General features: G+C 39.4%; 4 protein-coding genes across 5 annotated transcripts; 3 read left to right on the top strand and 1 right to left on the bottom strand.

Annotated features, from left to right (window-relative positions):
• LOC144199871 (transmembrane protein 106B-like) lies at positions 1 to 3,955 on the top strand. Its single transcript, XM_077721752.1, has 8 exons — positions 1 to 123; positions 1,118 to 1,306; positions 2,075 to 2,138; positions 2,231 to 2,390; positions 2,492 to 2,635; positions 3,001 to 3,050; positions 3,129 to 3,182; positions 3,294 to 3,955. Exons 2-8 carry the CDS (start codon positions 1,132 to 1,134, stop codon positions 3,409 to 3,411), a joined length of 765 nt encoding a protein of 254 aa, XP_077577878.1. The 5' UTR covers positions 1 to 123; positions 1,118 to 1,131; the 3' UTR covers positions 3,412 to 3,955.
• Positions 3,956 to 5,649: 1,694 nt separating this feature from the next.
• LOC144199417 (uncharacterized) lies at positions 5,650 to 7,857 on the top strand. The gene is made up of 5 exons (XM_077721039.1): positions 5,650 to 6,021; positions 6,698 to 6,793; positions 6,865 to 6,969; positions 7,429 to 7,524; positions 7,620 to 7,857. The coding sequence occupies exons 1-5, from the start codon at positions 5,799 to 5,801 to the stop codon at positions 7,730 to 7,732; spliced, it is 633 nt and encodes a 210-aa protein (XP_077577165.1). The 5' UTR covers positions 5,650 to 5,798; the 3' UTR covers positions 7,733 to 7,857.
• LOC144199686 (uncharacterized) lies at positions 7,743 to 18,254 on the bottom strand. The gene is made up of 20 exons (XM_077721498.1): positions 18,141 to 18,254; positions 16,473 to 16,737; positions 14,832 to 15,061; positions 14,661 to 14,750; positions 13,910 to 14,072; positions 13,633 to 13,844; positions 12,920 to 13,139; positions 12,483 to 12,620; positions 12,136 to 12,327; positions 11,683 to 11,850; positions 11,529 to 11,624; positions 11,273 to 11,368; positions 11,110 to 11,205; positions 10,206 to 10,301; positions 10,030 to 10,125; positions 9,658 to 9,753; positions 9,491 to 9,586; positions 8,877 to 8,972; positions 8,704 to 8,801; positions 7,743 to 8,065 (listed from the first exon to the last, which is right to left on the bottom strand). The coding sequence occupies exons 1-20, from the start codon at positions 18,252 to 18,254 to the stop codon at positions 8,051 to 8,053; spliced, it is 2,673 nt and encodes an 890-aa protein (XP_077577624.1). The 3' UTR covers positions 7,743 to 8,050.
• Positions 15,186 to 24,383, top strand: plin6 (perilipin 6). Of its 2 annotated transcripts, XM_077721026.1 has the most exons (9): positions 15,187 to 15,392; positions 18,125 to 18,281; positions 20,821 to 20,863; positions 20,939 to 21,137; positions 21,216 to 21,298; positions 22,000 to 22,237; positions 22,312 to 22,493; positions 22,580 to 22,846; positions 23,783 to 24,383. In XM_077721026.1, exons 2-9 carry the CDS (start codon positions 18,277 to 18,279, stop codon positions 24,161 to 24,163), a joined length of 1,398 nt encoding a protein of 465 aa, XP_077577152.1. In that variant the 5' UTR covers positions 15,187 to 15,392; positions 18,125 to 18,276; the 3' UTR covers positions 24,164 to 24,383. The 2 variants fall into 2 exon arrangements, with proteins under 2 accessions (XP_077577153.1, XP_077577152.1); XM_077721027.1 differs by lacking the exon at positions 18,125 to 18,281 and having other exon boundaries at positions 15,186 to 15,392.
• The last annotated feature ends 149 nt before the right edge of the window (positions 24,384 to 24,532 follow it).

The following is a 24,532-nucleotide window of genomic DNA, read 5'->3' as shown; positions in this document are numbered from 1 at the left end:
AATGCGAAGAAAGGAGGGGGGCGTTCCCAACGACCTACTTCGCCCTGCTGATTAGAAGCACAACAAACCCGGCTATCCAAGCGCATGACGAACAAATAACGCAATATAAACACCAGCAAACGGGTGAGTCTAACTGCATCTCATTGATATTTTAAAATACAAAAATAAAGATAGGAGGGGGAAAAAAAGGAGCTTATGCAAACTGGATAGATTCCTAAGTGTCATCCATCGAGCGTTTTTCTGGTCAGAAGGGATCACTGCGGCACAAAATGACGACGTCACAATAGTATCGCGTCCACCGCTCCAAAATCGAATATTTACGTGGAATAATTCCATATACGAAGGTTTGCAAGCGATGATAATGATTTTAAGCTGTTTGTACTTTGCGTTCCCGACTGTGTCGTCACTTAAAATAACAATATGGCGGCGGCCTATAGCTGAAGTTTCATATTGTCGAATATATCAACACAAATAATGAATGTTCTCACCCAAACTACACCGCGATGGCTATTATGTACACGCAATTTAATTAGAAAGAGTATAACTATTCCGTAAGACTACACGAATGATGTTGCGGTTTAAACGCGACAAAATGGCTGCAGAATGTTATTTATTTGCGGACTACAGGTGGCTAAATTCAATACATTCAAACGTATTATTGTAGTTCATTTTTATGCTCATTACGATTAAATGCAAATGATGTTATTAATAGGGTGAAGAAGAAAAAACAATCACAAATTTGGCATTCGAATTTCATCACTAAGTAAAAAATAAATTATTTTAGATATAAAATAATGAAAATCTCTGTATATCACCACAGGGATTAACATCTAGTGAGCTATTTTATTTTTTTGTTTACATTTAAATAAAATACACACGAGTCGTTTCTTGGGGTGATTATTGATGCAAAGTGTCATCATATATAAAAAATAGAAGCGAAATATTTCTTATAATATGTTTTCTTGGCATAGCTTTCCATTGTAGCACACACACACAAAATAGCATATTCTACAATATATACAAACATACATAAATACATGGACAAATTTCAAGTGGGAGGGGCTGGACATTCATATTGCTATAATGCAATCATGTGTTTTTTTTCCCCGCTATTTAGCAACCGTGCCAGCTATGGGGAAGTCCCAGTCACTGCTAGCCAGGCACAAAGACGAGACTCAGGAGGCGCTAACGGCTAACGGGGAAGAAGCCAAAAATGGCGACGTGTCGCAGTTTCCCTACGTGGAGTTCACCGGACGGGACAGTGTGACATGTCCTACATGTCAGGGCACGGGTCGCATTCCACGAGGTAAATTTAAAAAAATATATCTTTCCACAAAAGGCCAGTAACCTATCGCTATCTCCCGATATCATTTGTGATACAACACAATAACTAATGCTGAAAGATGAGCATTCACAATTTAACATACAGGTGTCAAAGAGGCGGCCCGGTGGCCAAATCTGGCCCGCCACATCATTTTGTGTGGCCCGAGAAAGCAAATGATGAGTGCCGACTTTCTGTTTTAGGATCAAATTCAAATGAATAATATAGATGTATATTAAATTTCCTGATTTTCCCCCTTTTAAATCATTAATTGTATTTTTTTAATCATTTTTTCTGTGTTTTTAGTTCAAAAACATTTTGTAAAATCTAAAAATATCTAAAAAAAAAGCTAAAATAAACAATGTTTTAGATCTATAAAAAACTGAATATTCAGGGCCTTTAATCCAGTTCATTTAATCCATTTATTACAAAAATATATATAAATATTATATCTAAAAATGGTCCGGGCCACCTGAAATCGAGTTAACGCTAAAGCGGCTCACGAACCAACCAGTCTGACACCATTACTCTAACACCTGATATTTTGACACAATGATCATATACACCACTGTCAGATATTAAAAAAACACAATCGCCTGAACTGGAACAATACTGTTAAATATACAGATGCCATCTTAGTTTACAAAATTTTCCAACACAAACCTCCTCCTCCAATATGTTGTACAATAAATCCAAATAAATCCCCCATGGCTGGCTCTAGAGGTGACTGTTACCTTGCCAATGCTTAACTAGGTCAAGAAAACCAGCTGGTGGCACTGATTCCCTACAGCGACCAACGACTGAGGCCAAGCAGGACGTGAGTTAGAACGCCCCGACCCCACAAATCCATCAAAGCTCCGCCCCTCGGCCAATTGAAACACCCAACAACGCTTTTGTTATAACTTGCAGGAAACTTTACGTGACCACGTCCATTTGCGTATGCCTACTGCTGTCCAGTCTGGCTGTCTTCTTCCTGTTTCCCCGAACCATCGACGTGGACTACGTGGGCGTGAAGTCGGCCTACGTGGCTTACGACCAAGAAAAGAAGATCATCTATCTCAACATTACCGTAAGAGGATTTCAACTTTTGCCTCTCTAGTAGAAACCATAAAACATTGGTGGTCAACAATTAGCGTGTGGGATTTCTCACGGGTTTTGTCACAATTCCAGAATACCCTAAACATTACGAATAATAACTACTACGCCATATCGGTGACCAACATCACGGCCCAAGTGGAGTTCTCCAAGACGGTCATCGGCAAGGCTAAGTTGGAAATCAACAACACCGTCATCGTACCTCTGGAGCAGCGACAGGTTACGCCCAATTTTCTTTTTTAAAAAATGTATCATGATTAAAAAAATAAAAATAAAGACTATTCATAATTAGTTGGTCAGCTTAATGTTGTCCTGCATCTCATAATCGCTTATTTTGGCCGTGTTATGGTCATTTTCGGTTCGTGCTACGTGTTAGCCTATATTGCTAACACATTTCTTCATATCCTGAGCATTGGTCTGGAACTAGCATTCATCGTGAAATAGCGCCCCCAGTCTCCGTGGTGGTCGGATGGTGTAATTACAGTTTAAAATTCTCGATTTTTTTTAATCGATTTTTTATATGATCATTGACAAAAATTATTTACAATAATTATGTCCTAAAATCCTCTGCTTTTGTTTTACAGATTGACTACACAGTCCCCACTGTCATTGCTGACGAAATTAATTCCATGTTGTGAGTAGCCTTTCCTCCATTTTTTGTGTGTGTGTGGATTATGGACTTTAGTTTCACGTGGTGTTTTATTGTTCACAGCAAATTTTGCACACTGCCGAGCATCAAAGTACACAACATGGTGGTCATGATGCAGTAAGTCCAAATATTTAATCATTTTAATGCCGCATTGGCACCACAATAGCCAATGCAGATTAATAATTTAAGTAAATTTATCTGAAGGATATTTTTTCTTGTTTTGTCCAGGATTACTGTGACCACGTCGTATTTTGGACACACCGAGCAGGTGTCCCAGGAGAAGTTCCAGTATGTGGACTGCGGGGGTAATACTACATCGTTACACGGCCACATTCGGGGATTCTAAAGACCACAAAACTAACGTAGTTATTAATAAGAAAGCTCAATTGCTTGATTTGAACTGGATGCCGGCACCCTCGTCTCTCTTTGGTACTTCTTCAAGCGCAATAAATCCTCATATTTTAGCATTGAAGTAAAAAAAATTAAGGGAGAGAGGTACTTTCAGTTTAAAAAGATAATTGTTGGGGTGTTTTCCCCTCATTTATTATTATTTTGATGTGTTTTTTCGATTGCTGTTGTAGTGTTTTGATTTTTTTTAAATAACAATTTAATACAAATGCGATTACAGTAAAATAGTCTTCTAACGAGAATCTGAAATAGTGTAGTCGTGTTTTTAGAGTCACAAGACAATTTTGGAGCTTCATTTTTAACCGTGTTTAACTGCAACATATTTTGTCTTTATTTCAAAACTGAATTTTCTTGTCACTTGTAATATATGTAATTCAATTTAACTGGCTTGTATTATTTTTTGATTAAAGAGGAAAGTTGGAGAATGCAGAAAATTTGATTTTGCACGCAGAAAGGACGAAAATAAAATCATGTTTTGACAATTATGTCTTATTTTGTTTATAGCCCAGGTGGCGCTGTTGACCATCCAATCATTTTACTGAAGATGGTGCTTCAAAATAAGAGTGAATATGTCTGACGTAAAGCAGATTATGTCGATTTATATTATTCCAAATCCACAAAGGATTGTTAATAAGCAATAAAAACAAATTCTCATCCGTCATGAGACATTTTTGTTTGGTAAAACACATATAACACACGTTATTTTGCTTATGGCATTCCATAAAAGTAATACAGCTACAAAATAGCACTATAAATACAAATAGTACAAACTAGATACACCAAAAAACACACTAACCATCCCAAAAAATACTTAAGCACTACACTGCAATGTGAACGGAAACCAAGTACGCATAAATCGTACATTACTCCCTTATTTATTAGATTGTTTTATGCTCCCCGTAGTATTTAAAAGACTCCATGTCCAAGTTATTTCGACAACTTCCTCGACCTAGAAACGGCGCCAGACGTCTCCGGGGTATCGCAGTATATTCGCATCTGTTATACTCATTTCCTGTCCGAAAAACTAACAGTACATAGCTAGAAAATTCACTTTTGACTGTACGTATTTGCACATATAAAACCATTGATTCCATATTTTAACAGGCTTCATTTTCACTATCACTCTTAGTTACAAATAAGTGGCAACTTTTGATGACGTCATCGGTTTCTCAACCCTGATTAAATTGACAGCAAAATTCACACAAATGAGGAAATTATGTCGTGTTTATCATCACCCTCATAAAAATAATCACTAAAATTGTTATTTTTTAGATTTTCTTGAAAACATTTGTTGAATTGAATGATTTTACAGTTATTATACAAGTACAATGCAATTAAAAGCTTTCACTGCGTATTGCACAAATAAAAACAATGATTATTTTAAGAGGGTGATGATATATTTAAAGACACATTTCTACATTAAAAATATGTGTTTAGTGACCTGAAAATGTGACCCACAAACTCCCCCGGCAGGTTATATAGGCTCATAGTTTCCTTCCACTGTGTATTGGCTAATGACTTTTCCATGTGTAAACTCGGGCGATGTACGTGAACTGTTTTTCTACTTGTGACATTCTTCAGAACATCCAGTTAGACTGAAAAACGTTTACTGAATACTGAAAAGTTAAAAGTGGGCTAGGAATGTAATGGCTACAAGTTGAAAATTGGGACATTGAGACAAACAGGGTTTGAACAAGTGTACATTCATATATTTGACATTAAATGAAAAATAATACAGTTGGGAAATCACTCAAGTGAAGTGAACCATCAAATTATGACTTTGATATGAAAAGCTAATGATAAATTCCTAGTTTCATTTGCAAGCCAACGAGCTAATTAAGAAGCTAATTTCCGACGCTAGTACACTTTAGCATGTCACATTAGTCAAAGTTAATTTGAATTTAAACCATAAAACTTCTTGTCAACTTTTTTTTAGAAAAGTGTAACACAATATTAATATCAAATTGCATATAGTTAGAAATATAAGCAAGTTAATGTTTCCGCTAATAAAATTAAACATCAATGCTAACATGGCTAACACGTTAGGTAGGCTACATAATCACTTCTAGTTAAGTTTCTTGAAATTAATCATAACCCCTAAAACAAAGCATTTAAGGTCTTATTATGGTTTATAAATTAATCTTTGCATAGACGTCAAGTAAAAATACCTCCAACTCGGACCCTCCCCGCATGCATGCCACGCCCGCCTCCCCGGCACTGACCTCCCGCTTGACTCCTTGAGTGCTCCCGGGCGTCGGAAGGGGGGAGCTCCATCATTGTTGCGCCTCCATTAGCGGACTTTCCTCACTCCCTTTTCCGTCGATCATGGGCTTGTTGTGGGGACCCGGTCCGGGGGCTTTTGTGCTTGCGGCGTGGTTGTGCGGGTCTTGTTGCTGGGCACGATCGGACGCTCCTCGTGGGGTCGCGTTGGGCTTCGTTTTTGATCCAAAAGCGATTTGTCAGCCACCGTGTGAGCACGCCGGAGTTTGCATCCGCAACGATACTTGTCTCTGCAGTCGTGGATACGAGGGAGAAACCTGCCAGTATGGTAAGAACTGATAAAATAGCTCAACTTTTTTCCACCTGCGAGCTTCATTGTGATGATTTGTTTGGTAAAATGGCGCAACTTTTGCCAGCTGCAAGTCTGATTGTGTTGATTACTGTTTTAAATAAAGTTATACCTCTGCGACAATGTACACTCCTTTCCAAGAGTTTCAAACTATACTTTTATTTTTTAACTTAAATGCATCATTACAATGTTTATTGCACAATTACATCTTTAAATAACATTAATATACATGTTTTAATTACAGATTAAGTGCTAAATTGGATAGTTTACATTTTAAATAAAGTTTTTACGATGAAATGCTGATTTGTTTATTTATTTTTATTTTGTCCAAAACACGACAATGCTATTTTTTAAACTATTGTCACAATTAAAAGCTGCTTAATTTTAACGTTAATAAAGTTTTAGTTGTAGTTTTTTCCCCAGAACGTGACAATTGACGACCATTTTATTTAGTATAATTAGTCATATTTTTTTGCGATATTAGTGGCAGGTAATGAGTTTTAAAAAATGTTTAAATGGTTAACTCTGTCTTTGCCATACATAGCGATAAACTTCCAATCCATTTTTAATTGTTTTAGTCAATTATATAAGTGTAAGTAAAAAAAAAAACCTCAAATTTTTTGGTGTTTTTGCCTAAAAACTTGTCCGTTTGCAGCCAACTGTTTTCCCAAATGCAAGAATGGAGGCTTGTGTCTTCGTCCCGGAAAATGCAGGTGTCCACCCGGCTTTGGTGGGAGATATTGTCACAAAGGTACGGTTTTATCATTAAAAATTGTCAATAAAGTGCAATAATAATTATATTCATCGACTATTTCTGTGCAGTGACGTGTGACGACGGCTGCTGGAACGGAGGCGAATGCAACGCTGTTAACGGCGTAGCTAAATGTATTTGTCCTTCCAGCTGGACGGGCTCTAAATGCCAAGAAGGTTTGTCATTTTTGTCCTTCTTTGTTTTAATGAAGATAAAAAATATATATATTTTATGTTTTTCCCTCCTTTATTAAAATGCTAAAGGTAAATAAATCTAAATATCAAAAATACAAGAGAATATTATAAGTGTGATTGGTTATCTGTCACCATGTTTGACCTGCGAATGGCTGGCGACCAGTTGAGGGTATCGTCCACCTTTTGCCTGAAGTCAGTTGGGGTAGGCTTCGGCACCCCGCGAGCCTGAAAAGGATAAACGCTGTTGAAAATGAATTTTATCTCAAAAATGGTACAATTTCTGCCTTAAAAAATGAAATTCATGGTATAAATTGGTGTTTAATTTCACATTTAGCGACAAATTTAGCTGAATTGGTCCATTTTAAATGATAAATTTGATTCACAATTTGATGTGCTGACTATTTTTGGTCCGAATAATGCCTCAGCTTTATTTTCCATTAGCCATTTGTCCCCAGGGCTGTAAAAACGGGGGGCTTTGCGTGGCCCCTGGAATTTGCAGCTGTCCTGAAGGCTGGTTGGGAGGCGCCTGCCATATTGGTACATTCCCAAAATGTCTCCAAATTCTTAAATAATGACATAAAGCTTTGTTAAAAGCGGATTAAATGTTATTTTTTTATTGTCTTTCCCCATAGCTGAGTGTACTCTACCTTGCCTGAATGGAGGAAAATGTATTTCTCCCAATAAATGCCGCTGCCGATCCTCCTTCTCCGGCCCTCGATGCGAGGAGAGAAAGAAGCGCCACTAGAGCCCAGCGATTGTTTTTATATTAAGCATTTATTCTCTTTAATTTTACTGTTTTAAACTGTACTTTGTGTTATTAAACTGAAATATGTAATCTGCACGCTTGTGTCAATAAACAATAAATTCCAACAACAATGTTTTTGTCGACTAATATGTGAAAATATAGGAAAGTGTGTTGAGTTGGTGAAAAAACAAGTGCAATACACCTACTCACCTCTAGGTGTCATTTGTACTAATAAATCTACATTTAATATATACGTAGACTTTGGGTTTATCTGCTCACATATATTTTGTGTATAATCTTCTTTTACTTCATTATGTGTCACGCTTGATTGACCTAAAAAACACAGAAAAAGATACATTAGTACTTTTCATGGTAAATAATTAAATTTAAAATATTAATAATTCTAGAGGCCCCTTGGTTGTCTCCTTGTGCCCTGTGATTGGCCCCGCCTCTGGCCTGAAGTCAGCTGGGATGGACTCCAGCACCCCCCGCGACCCTAGTGTTTAAAACAATGCAATATTTTTTTCAAAACTGAAATTGTATATGTATTAAGTAAATGGTAGTTATATCATGACAATTGTATTATTTATCATTTTTTAAAATGTTTTAAAAAATATTAAAAGTAAATCAATTAAATTTTTGGGGAAATATTCATGTACAAAAAAATAGGGATTTTTTTTCAATTGAACAAAAATATATTTTATTGTTTGCCCTAATCTGTATTATTATTAAATTATTCATTTATTAGTATTTATTGCCTTTCAGTTTTTTTCAAAATAAAACCCAATAATTGCAATAGGGAAAATTTATAGAAAATACAAAAGCACAAAGGAAGTTGCATTATTTTATCTTATATTGGGAATTTTAATATTGTGGTTACATTTTGCAGAATACAGAAAAAAAATATGAAAAAACTTATTATAAAATGTCTATCCCAGTCAATGGCAGCCCACTACCTAATCAATATTCACCTGTAGGTCGCAGGTAAGGCCCAAGAAGCCCCTCCGACAGTGGCAGTAGTCAGGCAGCACGCAGCGGCCCCCATTCAAGCAACGCCGCCTGCAAACCGCTGTAAGAACAGTAAAAAAATGATTATAATTAATATCTCCACTAAAAAAGAATCCCAATTAAGATGACCACTCACGTCTCTGACACTGAAGCCCCTCCCATCCGCTGGGACAATGGCACGTATTGGGCCCCGCACACTCGCCGCCGTTTTTACATTTTTGCAGACACACGGCTAAGACGGCAACACATAATAAAGGGAAATTATATTTTGCGTAATAATAATAATAATAATGATGCGTAAACATATTTTTGTATCAGTTATAATGATACAACCAATAAATGACACCCCTTTTTGAATAAAAAGGCCACTCCTGATACTACCTAATGTTTTTATTGAGTTTCTAAAGCACTGGTGTCAAAAGTAAGGCCCGGGGGCCAGATGTGGCCCTCTTCGAGAATCCAATGCGGCCCACAGAATTTTTTTTTCCACACAAGTGCGGTGAAACCAGATTTATTTTTGTTATCGTTCCCTAATGCCGTAAATGACCCAAAAAATGCCCTAAAAATCTACAGAAAGCGACCATTCAATACGAAGTGACCAAGAAATTCCTCCAAAACCAATAAGGAAATGATCCCAAATTTCCAGGAAGTGAAAATTGACAATAAATCAAATTTTGACAGCAATTCCTCAGCTTTTCTACCATAATTATATGCAACACCTTTGATATTTGCATGATTCAATATACGTACGAATATGGCATCTGTTTCCTCTCCACCCGGACGCACACGAGCATGTGTTGGGCCCCACGCATTTGCCGTCGTTCAAACACGTGGGTTCGCACACGCCTGCAAAGTCCTCGTGTTATTAGCGTATAAAACGGGTGTGCCGTGAGCGGGCGTGCTCGGGTGCGACTGACCGTTTTGACAGCGTTTCCCAGTGTAGCCTTCGGGACACCAACACACGTTGTTCCTCATGCACTGACCGCCATTCTTACAAGGTGGGCTGCATACAGCTATGGTAGAAAAATGACATTTAACTCACTATGTACACATTTTTTTCATTTTTTTGTGATTTAACCCCATACATTTTAATTTTATTTTTCCTATGTGTGTTTATTAGGATTTTGTATCATAATAAAATAGTATGGTTGAAAGAAAACTTTATTTACAATCACACAATCCATGGTTAAATAATAAACGATTACAATAACGTACAGCAAATTAAACGATTAATGTAGTAATGCTTCATAAAAAATAAAAAAAGCAGTTTTGCTTTTTATATTTCTCACCAATTTGACAGTTCAAACCGTAGAATCCAGTAGGACAAGCGCACGTGTTTGGTTTGATGCAGTTTCCCCCGTTCAGACACACCGGACTGCACTGGGCTGGGCATAAAGACATCATAATAATGCATCTTATTGCAATGATGAGCATTAAAATTGCTGAGAGTCATATTAGTTTGTACCCGAGTTGCAGGTTGGACCATTCCAGCCTGCTTTGCATTTGCACACGTCGGGAGAAACGCACTCGCCGCCGTTTTCGCAGTGCCTGTTACACACCACTGAGATGCACACAAATCATCCATTTTAGTAATAGTAGTAGTACTAGTCATGGTAGTAGTAGTACTAGTCATGGTTGTAGTAGTACTAGTCATAGTAGTAGTAGTGGTAGTAGTCATAGTAGTAGTGGTACTAGTCATAGTAGTACTAGTACTAGTCATAGTAGTAGTATTATTAGTCATAGTAGTAGTAGTACTTGTCATAGTAGCAGTAGTACTAGTCATAGTAGCAGTAGTACTAGTCATATTAGCAGTAGTACTAGTCATAGTAGTAGTAGTACTAGTCATAGTAGTAGTACTTGTAGTATTTATAGTAGTAGTCATAGTAGTAGTATTACTAGTCATGGTGGTAGTACTCATAGTACTCACAGTAGTATTAGTCATAGTGGTAGTACTCATAGTACTCAAAGTAGTACTAGTCATAGTAGTAGTAGTCATAGTAGTAGTAGTAGTAGTCATAGTAGTAGTAGTAGTCATAGTAGTAGTAGTAGTCATAGTAGTAGTAGTAATAGTAGTAGTAGTAGTCATAGTAGTACTAGTCAGAGTAGTAGTAGCAGTCATAGTAGTAGTAGCAGTCATAGTAGTAGTAGCAGTCATAGTAGTAGTAGTAGTAGTCATAGTAGTAGTAGTAGTCATAGTAGTAGTAGTAGTCATAGTAGTAGTAGTAGTCATAGTAGTAGTAGCAGTCATAGTAGTAGTAGTAGTCATAGTAGTAGTAGTAATCATAGTATTGGAAGTACGGAGTGTCTTTATGAAATGACGGTCTCAAATGATTGACGGTAAATGACTTATTCAGTGAATATGATCTGACTGATTTGGCATCTGGGACCCACGTAGCCGTACGGGCACGTGCAAAGATTCCTGTCCACACAGGTGGCTCCGTGTTGACATGGCGGCTCGCAGATCGCTATTGGAAAGAACAAGAAGTGAAAATCGGTGGGAAAAAGTTGGAAATTTGAAAGCGCGTGTGTCACCTTCCTGGCAGGTGGGCCCACCATAGCCGAGGGGGCACTCGCACACGTTGGGGCGCACGCATTTGCCCTGGTTTTTGCAGTCAGGGCGGCACACAGCTACAGTTGAAAAAATATATATAAGTATATATAAATCGCAAAAAGTGTTACATATGGGGAAACGTGACTGTATACGTTTCCTTTCATTGTTTGCCTCTAATACTCCCGAGATTCCTGAAAGGCTTAAATAATAAAATTAAAATAGTCCAATATTTCTTACCTATATGACAGTTGTATCCGGTGTATCCCTGCTTGCAGGTGCACGTGTTGGGCTGTGTACACTCCATGTTTTTACTGCACTGAAACCTGCACACGGCTGGATGACCGCGTGTCAGTTTTTCAAGTCACCGACCACGCGTCTAATTGGCTGCTACCTTTACACGTGACTCCGTCGCCCTCGAACCCGAGCGGGCAACTCCTCCTTTTGGGGAGCTGTCCCTGCGAGGAGGAAGGTGAAGGCGTGGGGATGAGGGTCGGCGTTGTTTCCCAGCTGTAATCAGGCGCGTCATCGGGCTGCAATCGAAGGTTGACACTGGCCACGCCTACAAAAAAAACAAAAACACCTGTTTACTTAACAATTTCCAAGATTTTAGTGTATTTTTTCTAAGTGTGAAAGGACTTAGAAAAAAATCCAAGATTTCTTAAAGGTACGGGTTCGCTTAGCTTATACACGGGTGGTGACTAATAGGCTAGAAAATACAGAAGTTGCCATTTTAGGGTACTCTTTTTAATTTGGGGTAACTTTACTTAGATTTTGGATGACTTCATATAGATTTTCTGGCATTTCTCAGTCATTAATATTATTTATATCTTAGTTGTATCCTCACCTGTTGGAGTGCAAGTAGTCCCATTGCCACGGATACCAGGCGGACAGGCTCCACAGACGAAGCCCACCGCCACGTGCGGGCTCGGGAAGCAGCGAACGCCGGGGTGGCATGGACTCGGGAAGCACGGCGAGACTGGGGGTCTCGGGGGGCCCCGCGTTTTCCAGGTTAGCGGATCCACTCTCCCTCGGGAGGCTGACAAACAGGAAATCAATCAAAAAACTACAAGTACAATAACCAAACGGCACATATTTTGAACATAAGACAAAAATATGGCATTTGCATTAGGCATGCCATGCTTTGCGCCTTATAGTCGTGAAAATACGGTAAGTAAAAATAGACATGCGCACATGTACAGATGACGCCATCGCCGAAGAAACCTGAGGGACAGGCGCCGCAGGAGAAGGAGCCCAGCGAGTTGGCGCAGTCCACGCCCGCGAAACACGGATGCGAGGCACACTCGTCCACGTCCTGGCGACACGTCACCCCTGAGTGTGAGACATGTGCGCATTTTGTCATATAGAGGAAAAATAGAACAATATACACAACATAGATATGTATCAAAATGTTTTTGCCATCTATTTTTGGAACACAAGTGGTTAGTGGCACGGTGCATGTGGCCTGGAGACTGTTTGGATAGGCTCCAGCACCCCCCGCGACCCTAATAATTTTGAATTTCTTTGAAAAAATTCAATAAAGATTTTTTTTCAAATGAAGTAAAAAAGTGGTTACATTGATTGACACATGACACGAAATGATAGAAATATGGTAACAATATGTGGCATGCCTGTCATCCCCGGTGGACAAACACAGGTGAAGCCATTGGGCGCGTCCACGCAGCGCCCGAGTCTGCACGGATTGGGCTTGCAGTCGTCCACGTCCACCTCGCACTGCTGACCTTTGAACCCATCCGGACACGTGCACGCGTAGTCGCCGTTGCTGGGAGGCGGGATCTCATTGCTCACGCAACGCCTGCCATTGGCACAAGCGCATGGGCGCACCCAAATCTGCAACCAATCGATAAAAAAATGTTAAATAAACTCTTTTTGCACATTTATGCAATTTTTTGCACATCTGTGCCACTTTTTTTGCACATTTGTGCCACTTTTTTGCAAATCTGTTACTTATTTGCACATTTGTGCCACGTTTTTGCATATTTGTGCCACTTCTTTGCACATATTTGCCATTTTTGCACATTTGTGCCACTTTTTTGCACATTTGTGCCACTTTTTTGCACATTTGTTCCACTTTTTTCCAAATTTGTGCCATTTTTTTGCACATTTGTGCCACTGTTTTTTGCACATTTGTGCCACTTTTTTTGCACATTTGTGCCACTTTTTTGCACATTTGTACCACTTTTTTTGCACATTTGTGCCACTTTTTGCACATTTATGCTACTTTTTTGCACATTTGGGCTACCTTTTGCACATTAGTGCCACTTTTTTCCATATCTGTGCCACTTTTTGCACATTGTTAACATTAAGCATCATTTTCATTTACCTGTACAGGCTCCGGCGTATAATCGTTCCACACAAAGTTGCTAGTGAGGAGAGGCTGGACGGATATGTTAGTCGCCCGGTCGGGATCTCCCGCAAACTCGGCCACGGCGCGAAAATGCACCACTGCCCGTCCGCATACGCTGTCTCGGCACGGCCCGTCGGACAAATCCACCGAATAGGAGGACAGCGAGACGGTGGCTGGAGACGACTGATCTGGAACAATTTGAAATTTGCCTTATTGCCTTAAAAAAATAAAATAAACATTTTTACATGTTCACCTTGGCTGTGAGTGGTGAGGGTCAAAGAGAGGGTGCAATTTTCCAACGCAGGCAACGATGTCAAGGCCTTCGTTTCTCTTAGACACGGAATGGGAACGGTGGTCTCGATCACCAGCTTGTACAAACTGCCGTCCTCGGATACGAGGCTCGACTCGGGTTTCAGCTGCAAGAAGTTAGAAAAATGTATTTAATTAAAAAAAAAAAAACAGCCACAAAAACCTATTTACTGTATATTTTAGACTATAAATCGCACTGGAGTATAAGTCGCACTGGAGTATAAATCGCACTGGAGCATAAGTCGCACTTGAGTATAAATTGAATTAAAGTCATAGTAAAATGGGAAGAACAGACAAAATAACCAACTGTTAATATAACATTAACATTTTTGGTGGATCACCATAGCCTGAAAAGTAACTAAAAATGAATCAGAGGATTAATTAGGGATTCTTGCTTTAATTATGAACATAAAAATGAAAAAAATAGATTTCTATAAAATTTGCATGTGTAAATTAGAATGCAAATTAATGTGGAAGAATGTTTTAATGCTGAATGCTGTGGAAGACTAGAATTATATAGAATCATTTGAATTTATGCGAAAGATTAATATGTATAAGTGGAAAATAGTAAGCAAGCACAGACACAGAAGACATTGTAGACCTAGTTAAAAAACTGGAGCCACACACAGAAAATCCACAAGAGACTGAGGTTAGATTCCCAAATTCTGGAAAAAATAATGCCTTTCTCAATTTACCCGGATGCCAGCAAAGAACTGCCGACTTTCCACCGAAGCGCTACGGACCTCCGGCACATCCAAGAAGAAGCTGTAGACGGAGCAGTAAATCTGCAAAAGAACGACCTTTATTTCCCCAAAAGTCTAAGCAAACACTGTGAAATTTGAGTTTTAAAGACCAGCGTGCCTTACCCGGTCTCCCAGTCGCAAGTTAAAACCATCCAACTCGATGAGGGACCACGTTCGGACGGTGGTCTCGCGCTTCAGTTCCTCCCGCTGGCCTCCGGGGGAGGCTCGGGTCCAAGCCACCACGTGACCCAGGGAAGCATCGGAGTCGACGGAGAAGCTGCATTTCAGACTCACGCCACCGGGGGTCCGCTCGGGGGTGATTGAGGGTCCCCACGGAGCGGTGGGCTTCTCCGCTGATTGCATGTAAAGACAATAAAAACATTCAATTCAATTTAATTCATTTTAATTCAATTTAATTTAAATCTCCTTTATGCCCCGCCCCCAGCATATCCCATAAGCTCCGCCCTTGCCTTTGACATATAGGCAGCATTATCAGAGCAACTTTTAACATAAAAGTAACATAAAGATGTATTTGTACATTCGTTTGTTGTCACGTTTTGGGATTCTAGCAAGAATTGCAATGTCGACAGAAATTTCATCAAATCAAAAAGTCTAATTTGAATTTTGGTCCGAAACCAAAGAAGGCAAGAATTTGGTCCTGAGATGGAATTGACGACCTAAGAGGTAAAAATCAATCCATCCATGATATTAAATCATCTCACTTTGAAATGTTTTCATTCTTGAAAGAATCAACAAGTGGTCAAAAGTTTAGGAACCCCGACTTTGAACTTGGCAATGGCAATTTAGCTTCAAAAGATGTCGACCTATAAACAACCATTTTTATGTGAGGATAGAATGTTATGACAGAGATAAAGATAAAGCAACACATTTTTAAAACTATTAAAGCCACTTTTAAGACTGACAAAAATTTGGGAAGCTAGAAGTATTACAACAACTATGATGTAATGATTTGGTTAACAAAAACTAACCCTTGTGAGGATATGGGGTGATGATTTAATGTAAACTTCAAAGCTAACTTACTTACCTGACTAAGGAGTTAATTTCTGGTGCCTGTAATTGTTTATTTGAATGAATGTAATCCAGAAATTTATGACGGACTGAAAAACACTATGAATATGAGCCTAGCTAAGGAATCATTTATGCTAGCTTTTTGTATTAGCAAGAACAGTAAAAATTCCATCTTTTTAGCCTAGACAAAGATAAAACAACACATTTTGAAAACCATTAAAACAACCTTCAAGGACGAAAAGCAATTTAAAAAATATAACAACTCGAAAAAAATGCCTGACAACAAATGTTAAAATTCATGGTTTAACTTTGAAGCTAACTCACAGTTCATTTAAATTTATTTCACCAACTAATTTATGGAAAACTATATTTATGAAATGTGAAACCCATTATGAACATCGAGCTACATTCATAGAACTAAAGCTATAGTTAAATATTATGCTTCAGTAAAAATAAATGAAAATACGTCAACATTACCTTCGCTAATTGACTAGCCAACAGCTAGCTAGTCAGTTAGCTCGGCTAAGCTAGGCTACATCGTCGTAACTAATTTAATTAAAACGAACCATGTCAACTTTTAAAAGTACACCTCATAATTATCTTCAAAATAAAACATTTTACCCAAAAATGCTATCAACCTTCGGTGAGGATACTTCCAGAGCGGAGTTCCAATCAACAAAAAAAAAAGGCAACCGAGCCACACAGGTGTACCGTACAAAATGGCAGTTCACCCACCCGTTGGTGGACGTATCGCATGGGGTAGCGCCCAAGCGACGCAAACCACCACAAGTCGGAGCAACGTCCCGACTCCAAACTGCATCGTCCGCCTCCTCGCTCTGCTTTCCACTCGAAAGAAATCCTTCCGTTCTCCTCCACCGTTCGTCGTGGGAAAGCCGGCTCCCCAGCAGGACTGGAGCGTGCGTGGACTGGAAGCTGAGCTTGTCAGGCTCCCCGAGTTCCGAACGCCAGAAGGGGAGGGAGCTTCCAGGCACCTCCGCCGCTACCCAAAATACCCGAAACGGCCACAAAACACACCGGCGCGTGCCCAAACTATACTTCATTTTGAAGTACTACAACTATGTACACTGGTGTCAAAGTGACGGCCCGCGGGCCAAATCTGGCCCACTGCATCATTTTGTGCGGTCCGAGAAAGTAAATCATCAATGCCGACTTTCTGGTTTAGGATTAATTAAAATGAAGAGTATAGATGTATATTAAATTTCCTGATTTTACCCCTTTTAAATCAATAATTGTTATTTTTTATCTTTTTTTCAGTTTTTAGTTCAAACATCATTTAGTAACATCTAAATATATATAAAAAATGATCAAATAAACATTGTTTTAGATCTGTAAAAAACTGAATATTCAGGGTTTTATCTAACATTACACCCTTGATATACAGTGTACTACTAAAGTGACTGGTGTCAAACTCGAGGTTCAGGGGCCGAATCTGGGCCACCAAGTCATTTATAGGGGATCAGTAAATAATAAACAACCATCACATTTCTCTTTAAAATAAACTTCATATTAATGGATTATATTTGATTATTTTCCTCTTTTAATCGTCACTATAGCATATCTCCATCTTTAACTATTTACAGAGCAAGTCATTTTTAGCCATTAAAAATTATGATAAAATGTACCAATTATTTTTATACCCAAAAATTAATAGGGAACTGACCCCAAATGTCCGCCATTGAAAAATAATAGATTTTATGATGTTAGATTTTTGACATTTATTCGGTCATGGCCGTCAATTTCTTTTGACCTGAAACTGTGAATGGACAAATGTTACCACACAAAATTCCTACAAAGTTCAAACACCCAAACAAGAGTTTTCCAAAAAATTGACACCAAAATCCCACATCAGAAATTCCTGGAAAGACTTACCCAATAACCCACATTATTTGCGAGACGCATTCCTACCCGTATAATTGCGTGTTGGTGCTATTCGGGAAGGAAAAGAAAGGCGCCGCCGACATTTAAAACGACCTTGCGATCGTCACGTACACTAAAAAAAAGTTCACTTAAAAAAAATGGACATTTTGCCCTGAATTTGTCCAAAATTGACCTATTTTTTACACATTTTTTTTACCCAAAATCGTGTCCAAATCACTTGATTTTCATCTCCGGATATCTTTGGAATGATTACAATGATGTCATCCATTAATTTAATAAATTAAAACATTGTGCCAGGAAAACTGCCTAAAAACTTCTTTTAAAAAAACGTAGAAATTCTCCAAACCGATTTGACGAAAAACGACCAAATTGTCCAAAAAAAATTGGACGTCAATCGAGCAATTGAGTTTATTATACATGTCTAAAAGACATTAAATGGGACAAAGTAGATGATCAAACTCCTATAAATGAATCGATTCATCCGGCAGGGCGCTGACATCACACCACGTGGCGTCCAATCACGTCACGGCTCTCCTCAAAAGTGCTCCTCACGCATCCAGCGCAGCTCACATCTCCGCCGTTTGTCTTCATCGCCAATCCGCCGCGACCGCTCTTCATCTACACCAGTGCAGCCTTTCTGATGGGGTGAGTTCCACTTTTTGTGTGGCTTTTTTTCGGGGTACTTACATTCCCGAAAAGCTCAAATAGGATTCAATTCATGGCGAGTTATTGGGGAGCGACTGTAACAAAATACGTTAATTAGTGGGCTACAATACGCTTTTATGCCAAATATGAATTAATTTTTCACAATGACCTTGAACAAAATTAGGGGTCGACTAATTAATGTAAGGGGGTCAGACTCGGGTTGGTTCGCGAGCCGCAATAATGTCAACTCGATTTCACGTGGGACCATTTTAGATGTAATATTTAGATTATTTTTTTTATAAATGGATTAAAAGAACTGGATTAAAAGTCCTGAATATTCAGTTTTTTATAGATCTAAAACAATGTTTATTTTAGATTTTTTTCTTAGTAAGGGAAAATCTCTTTTAATGATTATGTTCTATATTAAAGTAGAAAATAGAAAATATTTTTATATATTTTTAGATTTGACAAAATGATTTTTGAACTAAAAACACCAAGAAAAACATGGATGAAAATGTGCAGGGGGCGGAGCTAGAAGTAGGGGAGATGAAGATGCTGAGGTTGATTGGCCGTGGCGAACCCTCACGGGACGAGTTGAACGTTGTCAGGGTGCGGTCTTTCAAAAACAAAATATTTACATTTCAATACATAACACATTGAAACTTGTCCTAAATGAGATGGTGACCTTTGACCTTTTCATGAAACACATCAGTGGCACATTCGGGTTTAATGTCAACTTGATTTCATGTGGGGTGGACCATTTTAGATATAATATTTAGATTTTTTTTTTAAATTGATTAAAAAAAACTGTATTGAAAGCCCTGAATATTCTGTTTTTTATAGATCTAAAATAATGTTTATTTTAGCTTTTTTTAATATATTTTTAGATTTTACAAAATGATTTTAGAACTAAAAACACAAAAAAAAATGGATTAAAAAATGACAATTATTGATTTAAAAGGGGGAAAATCTGAAAATTTAATATACATCTATACTCTTCATTTTAATTTCATCCAAAAAACAGAAAGTCGGCACTCATGATTTACTTTCCCAGGCCGCACAAAATGATGCGGCGGGCCAGATTTGGCCCCCGGGCCGCCACTTTGACATGTAACATTTTGATTTTGCCAAAAAAGGACATATTGGACTACAAATATCACTAAAAACCCCATTTAAAAAATGATAACATCCGCCAAGCTAGCTAACCACAATGCACTTTCGACTGGTCACCTTTCCATGGTGTTCTAATAAAGAACGGTCGCCATCGTCCAATCCGCTATTGACGTCAACGAAGCGGTCACGGTGGTCTGGCGCCACCGCGTCGAAGAATCTTCCCCAAAATACTTGAAAGAGTCGTTTGTGCCTTCATCGACATCTGCTTGTTGGGTCGAGTTGGCGATTTCCACGCTGGTTTTCCGCCGGAACGGCGGCGGAAGCAGCTGACGGTCTCATGGCGAGAACGCCGATGCGGTCGCTTCTTACATCTGACTCGTAGTTTGTCCAAAAATAATAAAAAAAACGCCATAGTCACCGTTACGCCTCGGGTCGGGAATTATTTTTATTTATTTTTTCAAATTTGATCATGTAACACTTCAGGACAAACTTGGCCTTGTTTCTGTCGAGGGGGTCGAAAATTATTCAAAACGTTGGTTTAAAATGTCGTGTCGGATTATAAATGGATACGGTTGTCAAAAAGTAGCGAATTATTGAAACTATAATGTGAGATTTCTATGTAATATTTGATTATTTCTTTGTTTTGGAGCTAGCACCAGTTAGCTGAAATTTGCTGACTCATGCTAGCTTGCTATTTAGTTGGCTGTCATTAGCAGCGCTAGCTAGGGCTTGACCTAATTCAATTTGTTAACATATTTTAAGCATTTTTTGTCTTACTACTTCCCAATGCTAATTTTTATTTTATAATACTATTTTTTTTATTTTTGTACCGGTACTGCAATCAAAGCTGTTTTTGGTATCTTTATGACACTAAAAATCAACAAAAAATCCCCAGAATCCACTAAATGCATCAGAACGTCATCGAAATTCAACAAAAAGTGACTATGAGTGCCATAAAATCATCAGAAAGTGAACAAAAAATAAATTTAGTGCAGTTTTGATACCAAAAAAATCACACAAAAAATAAATTTTTTCATCAACTCTATTTTCGGTCATTATTTTGGACAAAAACTTGATTGACTTGCTCCAAAATGAACAGGATTTAACTCCCAAAATCCAAATAAAGTACATTTTTCGAAGAAAAAAAAAGAATATAAATGTCTCAAAACTTGATTAAATTGCCCCAAAATCAACAAGATTTGAAGCCCAAAATCCATATAAAGCATTTCTTTTTTTAAATAGACCGTAAATGCTTCAAAACGTGGAGAAAATGACCCAAAATCGAGCAAAAATTAACAAAAAGTTACCCTAAAATCACCAAAATGGGGTTCCCAATCAACCAATCATGTTACAAATCACTGCTCTGTGTCCTAATTGGACCAAATCCCACCCTAATGATTCCGTCCACTGCTTTTTCTGTCCTCAGATTTGGGGAAAGAGACAACATGTCTGCTCGTCACAACCACGAGGTGAGACGAACGACGATAACAAGTGGGTGGGCCTTCATTAGCGAGCATGCTAATGCTAACATCTTCTTTAACCAGATGAGTGCGATGGTGAGGGTCTCGCACCTCCCCCTGGTCCGCTCGGCACTGCAGTCGGTGACCTCGGTGTACTCGGAGGCCAAGTGTCGCTACCCCCTGCTGGGCCTGGTGGGAGACGTGGCCGAGGTGGGGGTCCGGAACGCCTCCATGGCGGCCTTGAGCGGAGCCACGCCCCTCATGCAAACCCTCCGGCCTCAGAGTGAGTAATTGTAGTATTGAAGATTGGCTTTGCGCGCTACTTCCTGGTTTTGGACTTGACGCTCTTTGTGGTTTTTAGTCGAAGTGGCCAACAGTTTTGCTTTGGTGGGTCTGGACCAGCTGGAGAGGACATTTCCCATCTTGCACCAGTCCACTGATGAGGTCGGTATCGGCCAGTTTATTCGCAGGGTTTTGTCGAGACTCGGTTGTCGCCCCATCCAAGATGGATGAATAGGCCGTAAAGGCCCATTCAAGACCTTGATAAAATCTTTTTAAAACATTGCTTGTGCAGAAAAAAAACATTTTAATGTCAAACCATCGACTTCATGTGGGCCGGACCATTTTAGATATAATATTTAGATTTTTTTTTTTTATAAATGGATTAAAAGAACTGGATAAAATGTCCTGAGTATTTAGTTTTTTTATAGATCTAAAACAATGGTTATTTGAGGTTTTTTTTTACATATTTTTAGATTTTACAAACTTATTTTTAAACTAAAAACAGAAAAAATGATTAAAAAATTACAATTATTGATTAAAGTGGAAAATAGCCAATATTTTGATATATTTTTAGATTTGACAAAATGATTTTTGAACTAAAAACAGAAAAAATGGATTAAAAATTTACAGTTATTTATTTAAAAGGGGCAAAATCAGGAAATGTAATATACATCTATACTCTACATTTAAATTTGATCCTAAAACAGAAAGTCAGCACTCATAATTTACTTTCCTGGGCCACACAAAATGATGCGGCGGGCCAGATTTGGCCCCTGCGCCGCCACTTTGACATCTGTGACTTAGATGTAAAAATTTGCCGACTTGCATTTACCATGACATCATCGTCCATTCTACTCCCCCAGGTGGTGGGTCACCTGAAGGACGCCTTCTTCCTAACTCTGGACGACGTACAGTTGTGGATGGTGGACGGTCTGGACGGCGCCATGGACCAGATGGAGCGCCTGACTCATGCCGGTTGGACGGTGGTCAGGCAGCTTCAGGACACACAGGTGGGACGCGCTGCCTCATCGGGTCTGGACGACGTCCTCAACCGCCTGGAGAACGCTACCGCTTACTACCTACCGCTGCCACCCACTCTGCGTAAGCTCAAATCGGCCATTTTAGTCCGACGGTTCTCGGCGTGGACCCTCTGTAAAAATCTGTATGACCTTAAGGTCGCGAGTGGGAGATGCGAGTTTTGGAATACGAGGACGAAGACGACGATGACGAGCCTAGCGTGTGGACCAGGGTCCGCAGTCTTCTCCTTAGCATTAGCCTGCAGCTTTACCATCGCTTGGCTAAAGTCCAAGACCAGCTGAGGGATGCGTCCAGAGCCCTGGGGGACGCCGTCCGAGTGGTAAAGTCATGCTAGTTAGCCAAAACCGCGTCAAAAACTGCAAATATTCAAAGAAGGTGACGATGGAAATAACATTTTCCTCGTAGACGGGAGTTGGTGCAGTCCTGGATCTCCTTGGGGACCTCATGCAGTACCTTCAGAGACTGCTGGTGGCGCTGGTGTACCGCACCGAGAGCCTGAGGGAGCTGGGTCTGGGCCAGATTCGGGATCAGGCCACCATGCTGGTGGAGATGCGTCCGGTGCAACAGATCCGGGAGCTTCCGATTCAGGTCCAGCAGCAACTGAAGGATCTTCGGGAACTTTCGAAAATCCTCCTGCAGCTGATGGTCAACGCCACGCCGCTCTACAAAATGGTGGGAGCGCTAAACACTGTCTGATGATTGTTAAATGGTGCTAGGACGTTTGGTCGCCGGTCTTTTGGTCGCCGGTCAAATGGTGACAGAGAGTTTATTGTTGAAAACATCTCTCAAAATTATATTCATGAGAGAGTTTAATATCTAAGAGAGAGAGAGTTTAAGATCTAAGTACTGTTTAATATCAAAGTACTGTTGAGAACAGTAGATATTTAGATATTAAACTGTCTCATGAATATAATTTTGAGATTTGGTTTCTACAGTACTTCAATATTAAACAGTACTTGGATATTAAACAGTACTTGGATATTAAACAGAACTTAGATATTAAACAGTACTTAGCTATTAAACACTACTTAGCTATTAAACAGTACTTAGTTATTAAACAGTACTTATATATTAAACAGTACTTAGATATTAAACAGTACTTAGATATTAAACACTACTGAGATATTAAACAGTACTTAGATATTAAACAGTACTTGGATATTAAACAGTACTTGGATATTAAACAGAACTTAGATATTAAACAGTACTTAGATATTAAACAGTACTTAGCTATTAAACACTACTTAGCTATTAAACAGTACTTAGATATTAAACAGTACTTAGATATCAAACAGTACTTAGATATCAAACAGTGCTTAGATATTAAACAGTACTTAGATATTAAACAGTACTTAGATATTAAACAGTACTTGGATATTAAACCCTACTTGGATATTAAACAGTACTTGGATATTAAACAGTACTTCGATATTAAACAGTACTTAGATACTAAACAGAACTTAGATTGTAATATCAAACTCTCTCTTAGATATTAAACAGTACTTAGATATTAAACAGGTGACCAAAAGACCAGCGACCAAACGTCCAGTCACATTGTTTTGAATGAGTTTCGATCAAGTATGTCCGCCCCCTCTTTGTCGCCATTAGCTTCAACAGCCGTCCGCCAAAGACGTGGACGACTTCCTGAGCCAGGATGACTTCCGCGCCGAGGGTTCGTCCCGCCGCAACTCGGCCAACAACCTCTTCCTGAAGGCCATGGACGGACGACCCCGCCGCCGCAAGAGTCTCTTCTCCAGGGCCCTGCGTAGCCCAGGGCCCGAGCCCGCCCCCTCCGCCGGTCGGCGCTCCAGCCTGAAGCAGGACTCGGAGGCGGAAGGCTTGCCGGCCCCCGCCGACGGCGCCGGGGCACGGCGCCCCTCGGCGGCCGAGCTCCTCCTCTCCCCGCTTAAGCAGTTTGTGTCTCAGAGCCAAAGGGCCTTCGAGTACCTCAACCCCACGGAAGATTCCATCGGCGGCGGGAGCGACTGAACCGGGTTCAATCCCCTCCGTCGCATTGCGAGCCGACCAGAACCGTCGTCAAAGTCAATTAAGCTCCGCCCCCAACTTCCCCATTCTATTTGGTCTAACTTGAACGCCAAGTGGTGTTTTGTCAATGGTTGTTAGGTGACAGGTTATTGGCTAGAGGGAAGTTTTGGGGATGGTCTGTCTGTGTTTTGGAAATGCTTCAATAAAGCTTGTTTTAGGCATACTATTAGGTGTGTGTATATGTGTGTGTGAGTATGTGTGTATAGGTGTATATGTGTGTGTATATTTGTGTGTATGTGTGTGTATATGTGTGTCTACATGTGTATATGTGTGTATGTGTGTATGTGTGTACATGTGTGTATATGTGTATAT

The sequence above is a fragment of the Stigmatopora nigra genome, chromosome 7 (assembly GCF_051989575.1).
Source record: "Stigmatopora nigra isolate UIUO_SnigA chromosome 7, RoL_Snig_1.1, whole genome shotgun sequence".
Classification (NCBI taxonomy): domain Eukaryota; kingdom Metazoa; phylum Chordata; class Actinopteri; order Syngnathiformes; family Syngnathidae; genus Stigmatopora; species Stigmatopora nigra.
The sequence above is the reverse complement of the archived record's forward strand: the minus strand, read 5'-3'. Positions and strand labels throughout refer to the sequence as shown.

Excerpts from the sequence above, each read along its gene's own strand:
- LOC144199871 (XM_077721752.1), top strand. The coding sequence starts at position 1,132 with ATGGGGAAGTCCCAGTCACTGCTAGCCAGGCACAAAGACGAGACTCAG. Across the intron at positions 2,391-2,491 it reads TCATCTATCTCAACATTACC|AATACCCTAAACATTACGAA; the intron begins GTAAGAGGATTT and ends TCACAATTCCAG. Across the intron at positions 3,051-3,128 it reads GACGAAATTAATTCCATGTT|CAAATTTTGCACACTGCCGA; the intron begins GTGAGTAGCCTT and ends TATTGTTCACAG.
- LOC144199417 (XM_077721039.1), top strand. The coding sequence starts at position 5,799 with ATGGGCTTGTTGTGGGGACCCGGTCCGGGGGCTTTTGTGCTTGCGGCG. Across the intron at positions 6,794-6,864 it reads TGGGAGATATTGTCACAAAG|TGACGTGTGACGACGGCTGC; the intron begins GTACGGTTTTAT and ends ATTTCTGTGCAG. Across the intron at positions 7,525-7,619 it reads GGGAGGCGCCTGCCATATTG|CTGAGTGTACTCTACCTTGC; the intron begins GTACATTCCCAA and ends CTTTCCCCATAG.
- LOC144199686 (XM_077721498.1), bottom strand. The coding sequence starts at position 18,254 with ATGAAGAGCGGTCGCGGCGGATTGGCGATGAAGACAAACGGCGGAGAT. Across the intron at positions 10,126-10,205 it reads TGGTCCAACCTGCAACTCGG|CCCAGTGCAGTCCGGTGTGT; the intron begins GTACAAACTAAT and ends CTTTATGCCCAG. Across the intron at positions 9,587-9,657 it reads TGGGAAACGCTGTCAAAACG|GCGTGTGCGAACCCACGTGT; the intron begins GTCAGTCGCACC and ends AGGACTTTGCAG.
- plin6 (XM_077721026.1), top strand. Across the intron at positions 22,494-22,579 it reads TGGGGGACGCCGTCCGAGTG|ACGGGAGTTGGTGCAGTCCT; the intron begins GTAAAGTCATGC and ends TTTTCCTCGTAG. Across the intron at positions 22,847-23,782 it reads CCACGCCGCTCTACAAAATG|CTTCAACAGCCGTCCGCCAA; the intron begins GTGGGAGCGCTA and ends TGTCGCCATTAG.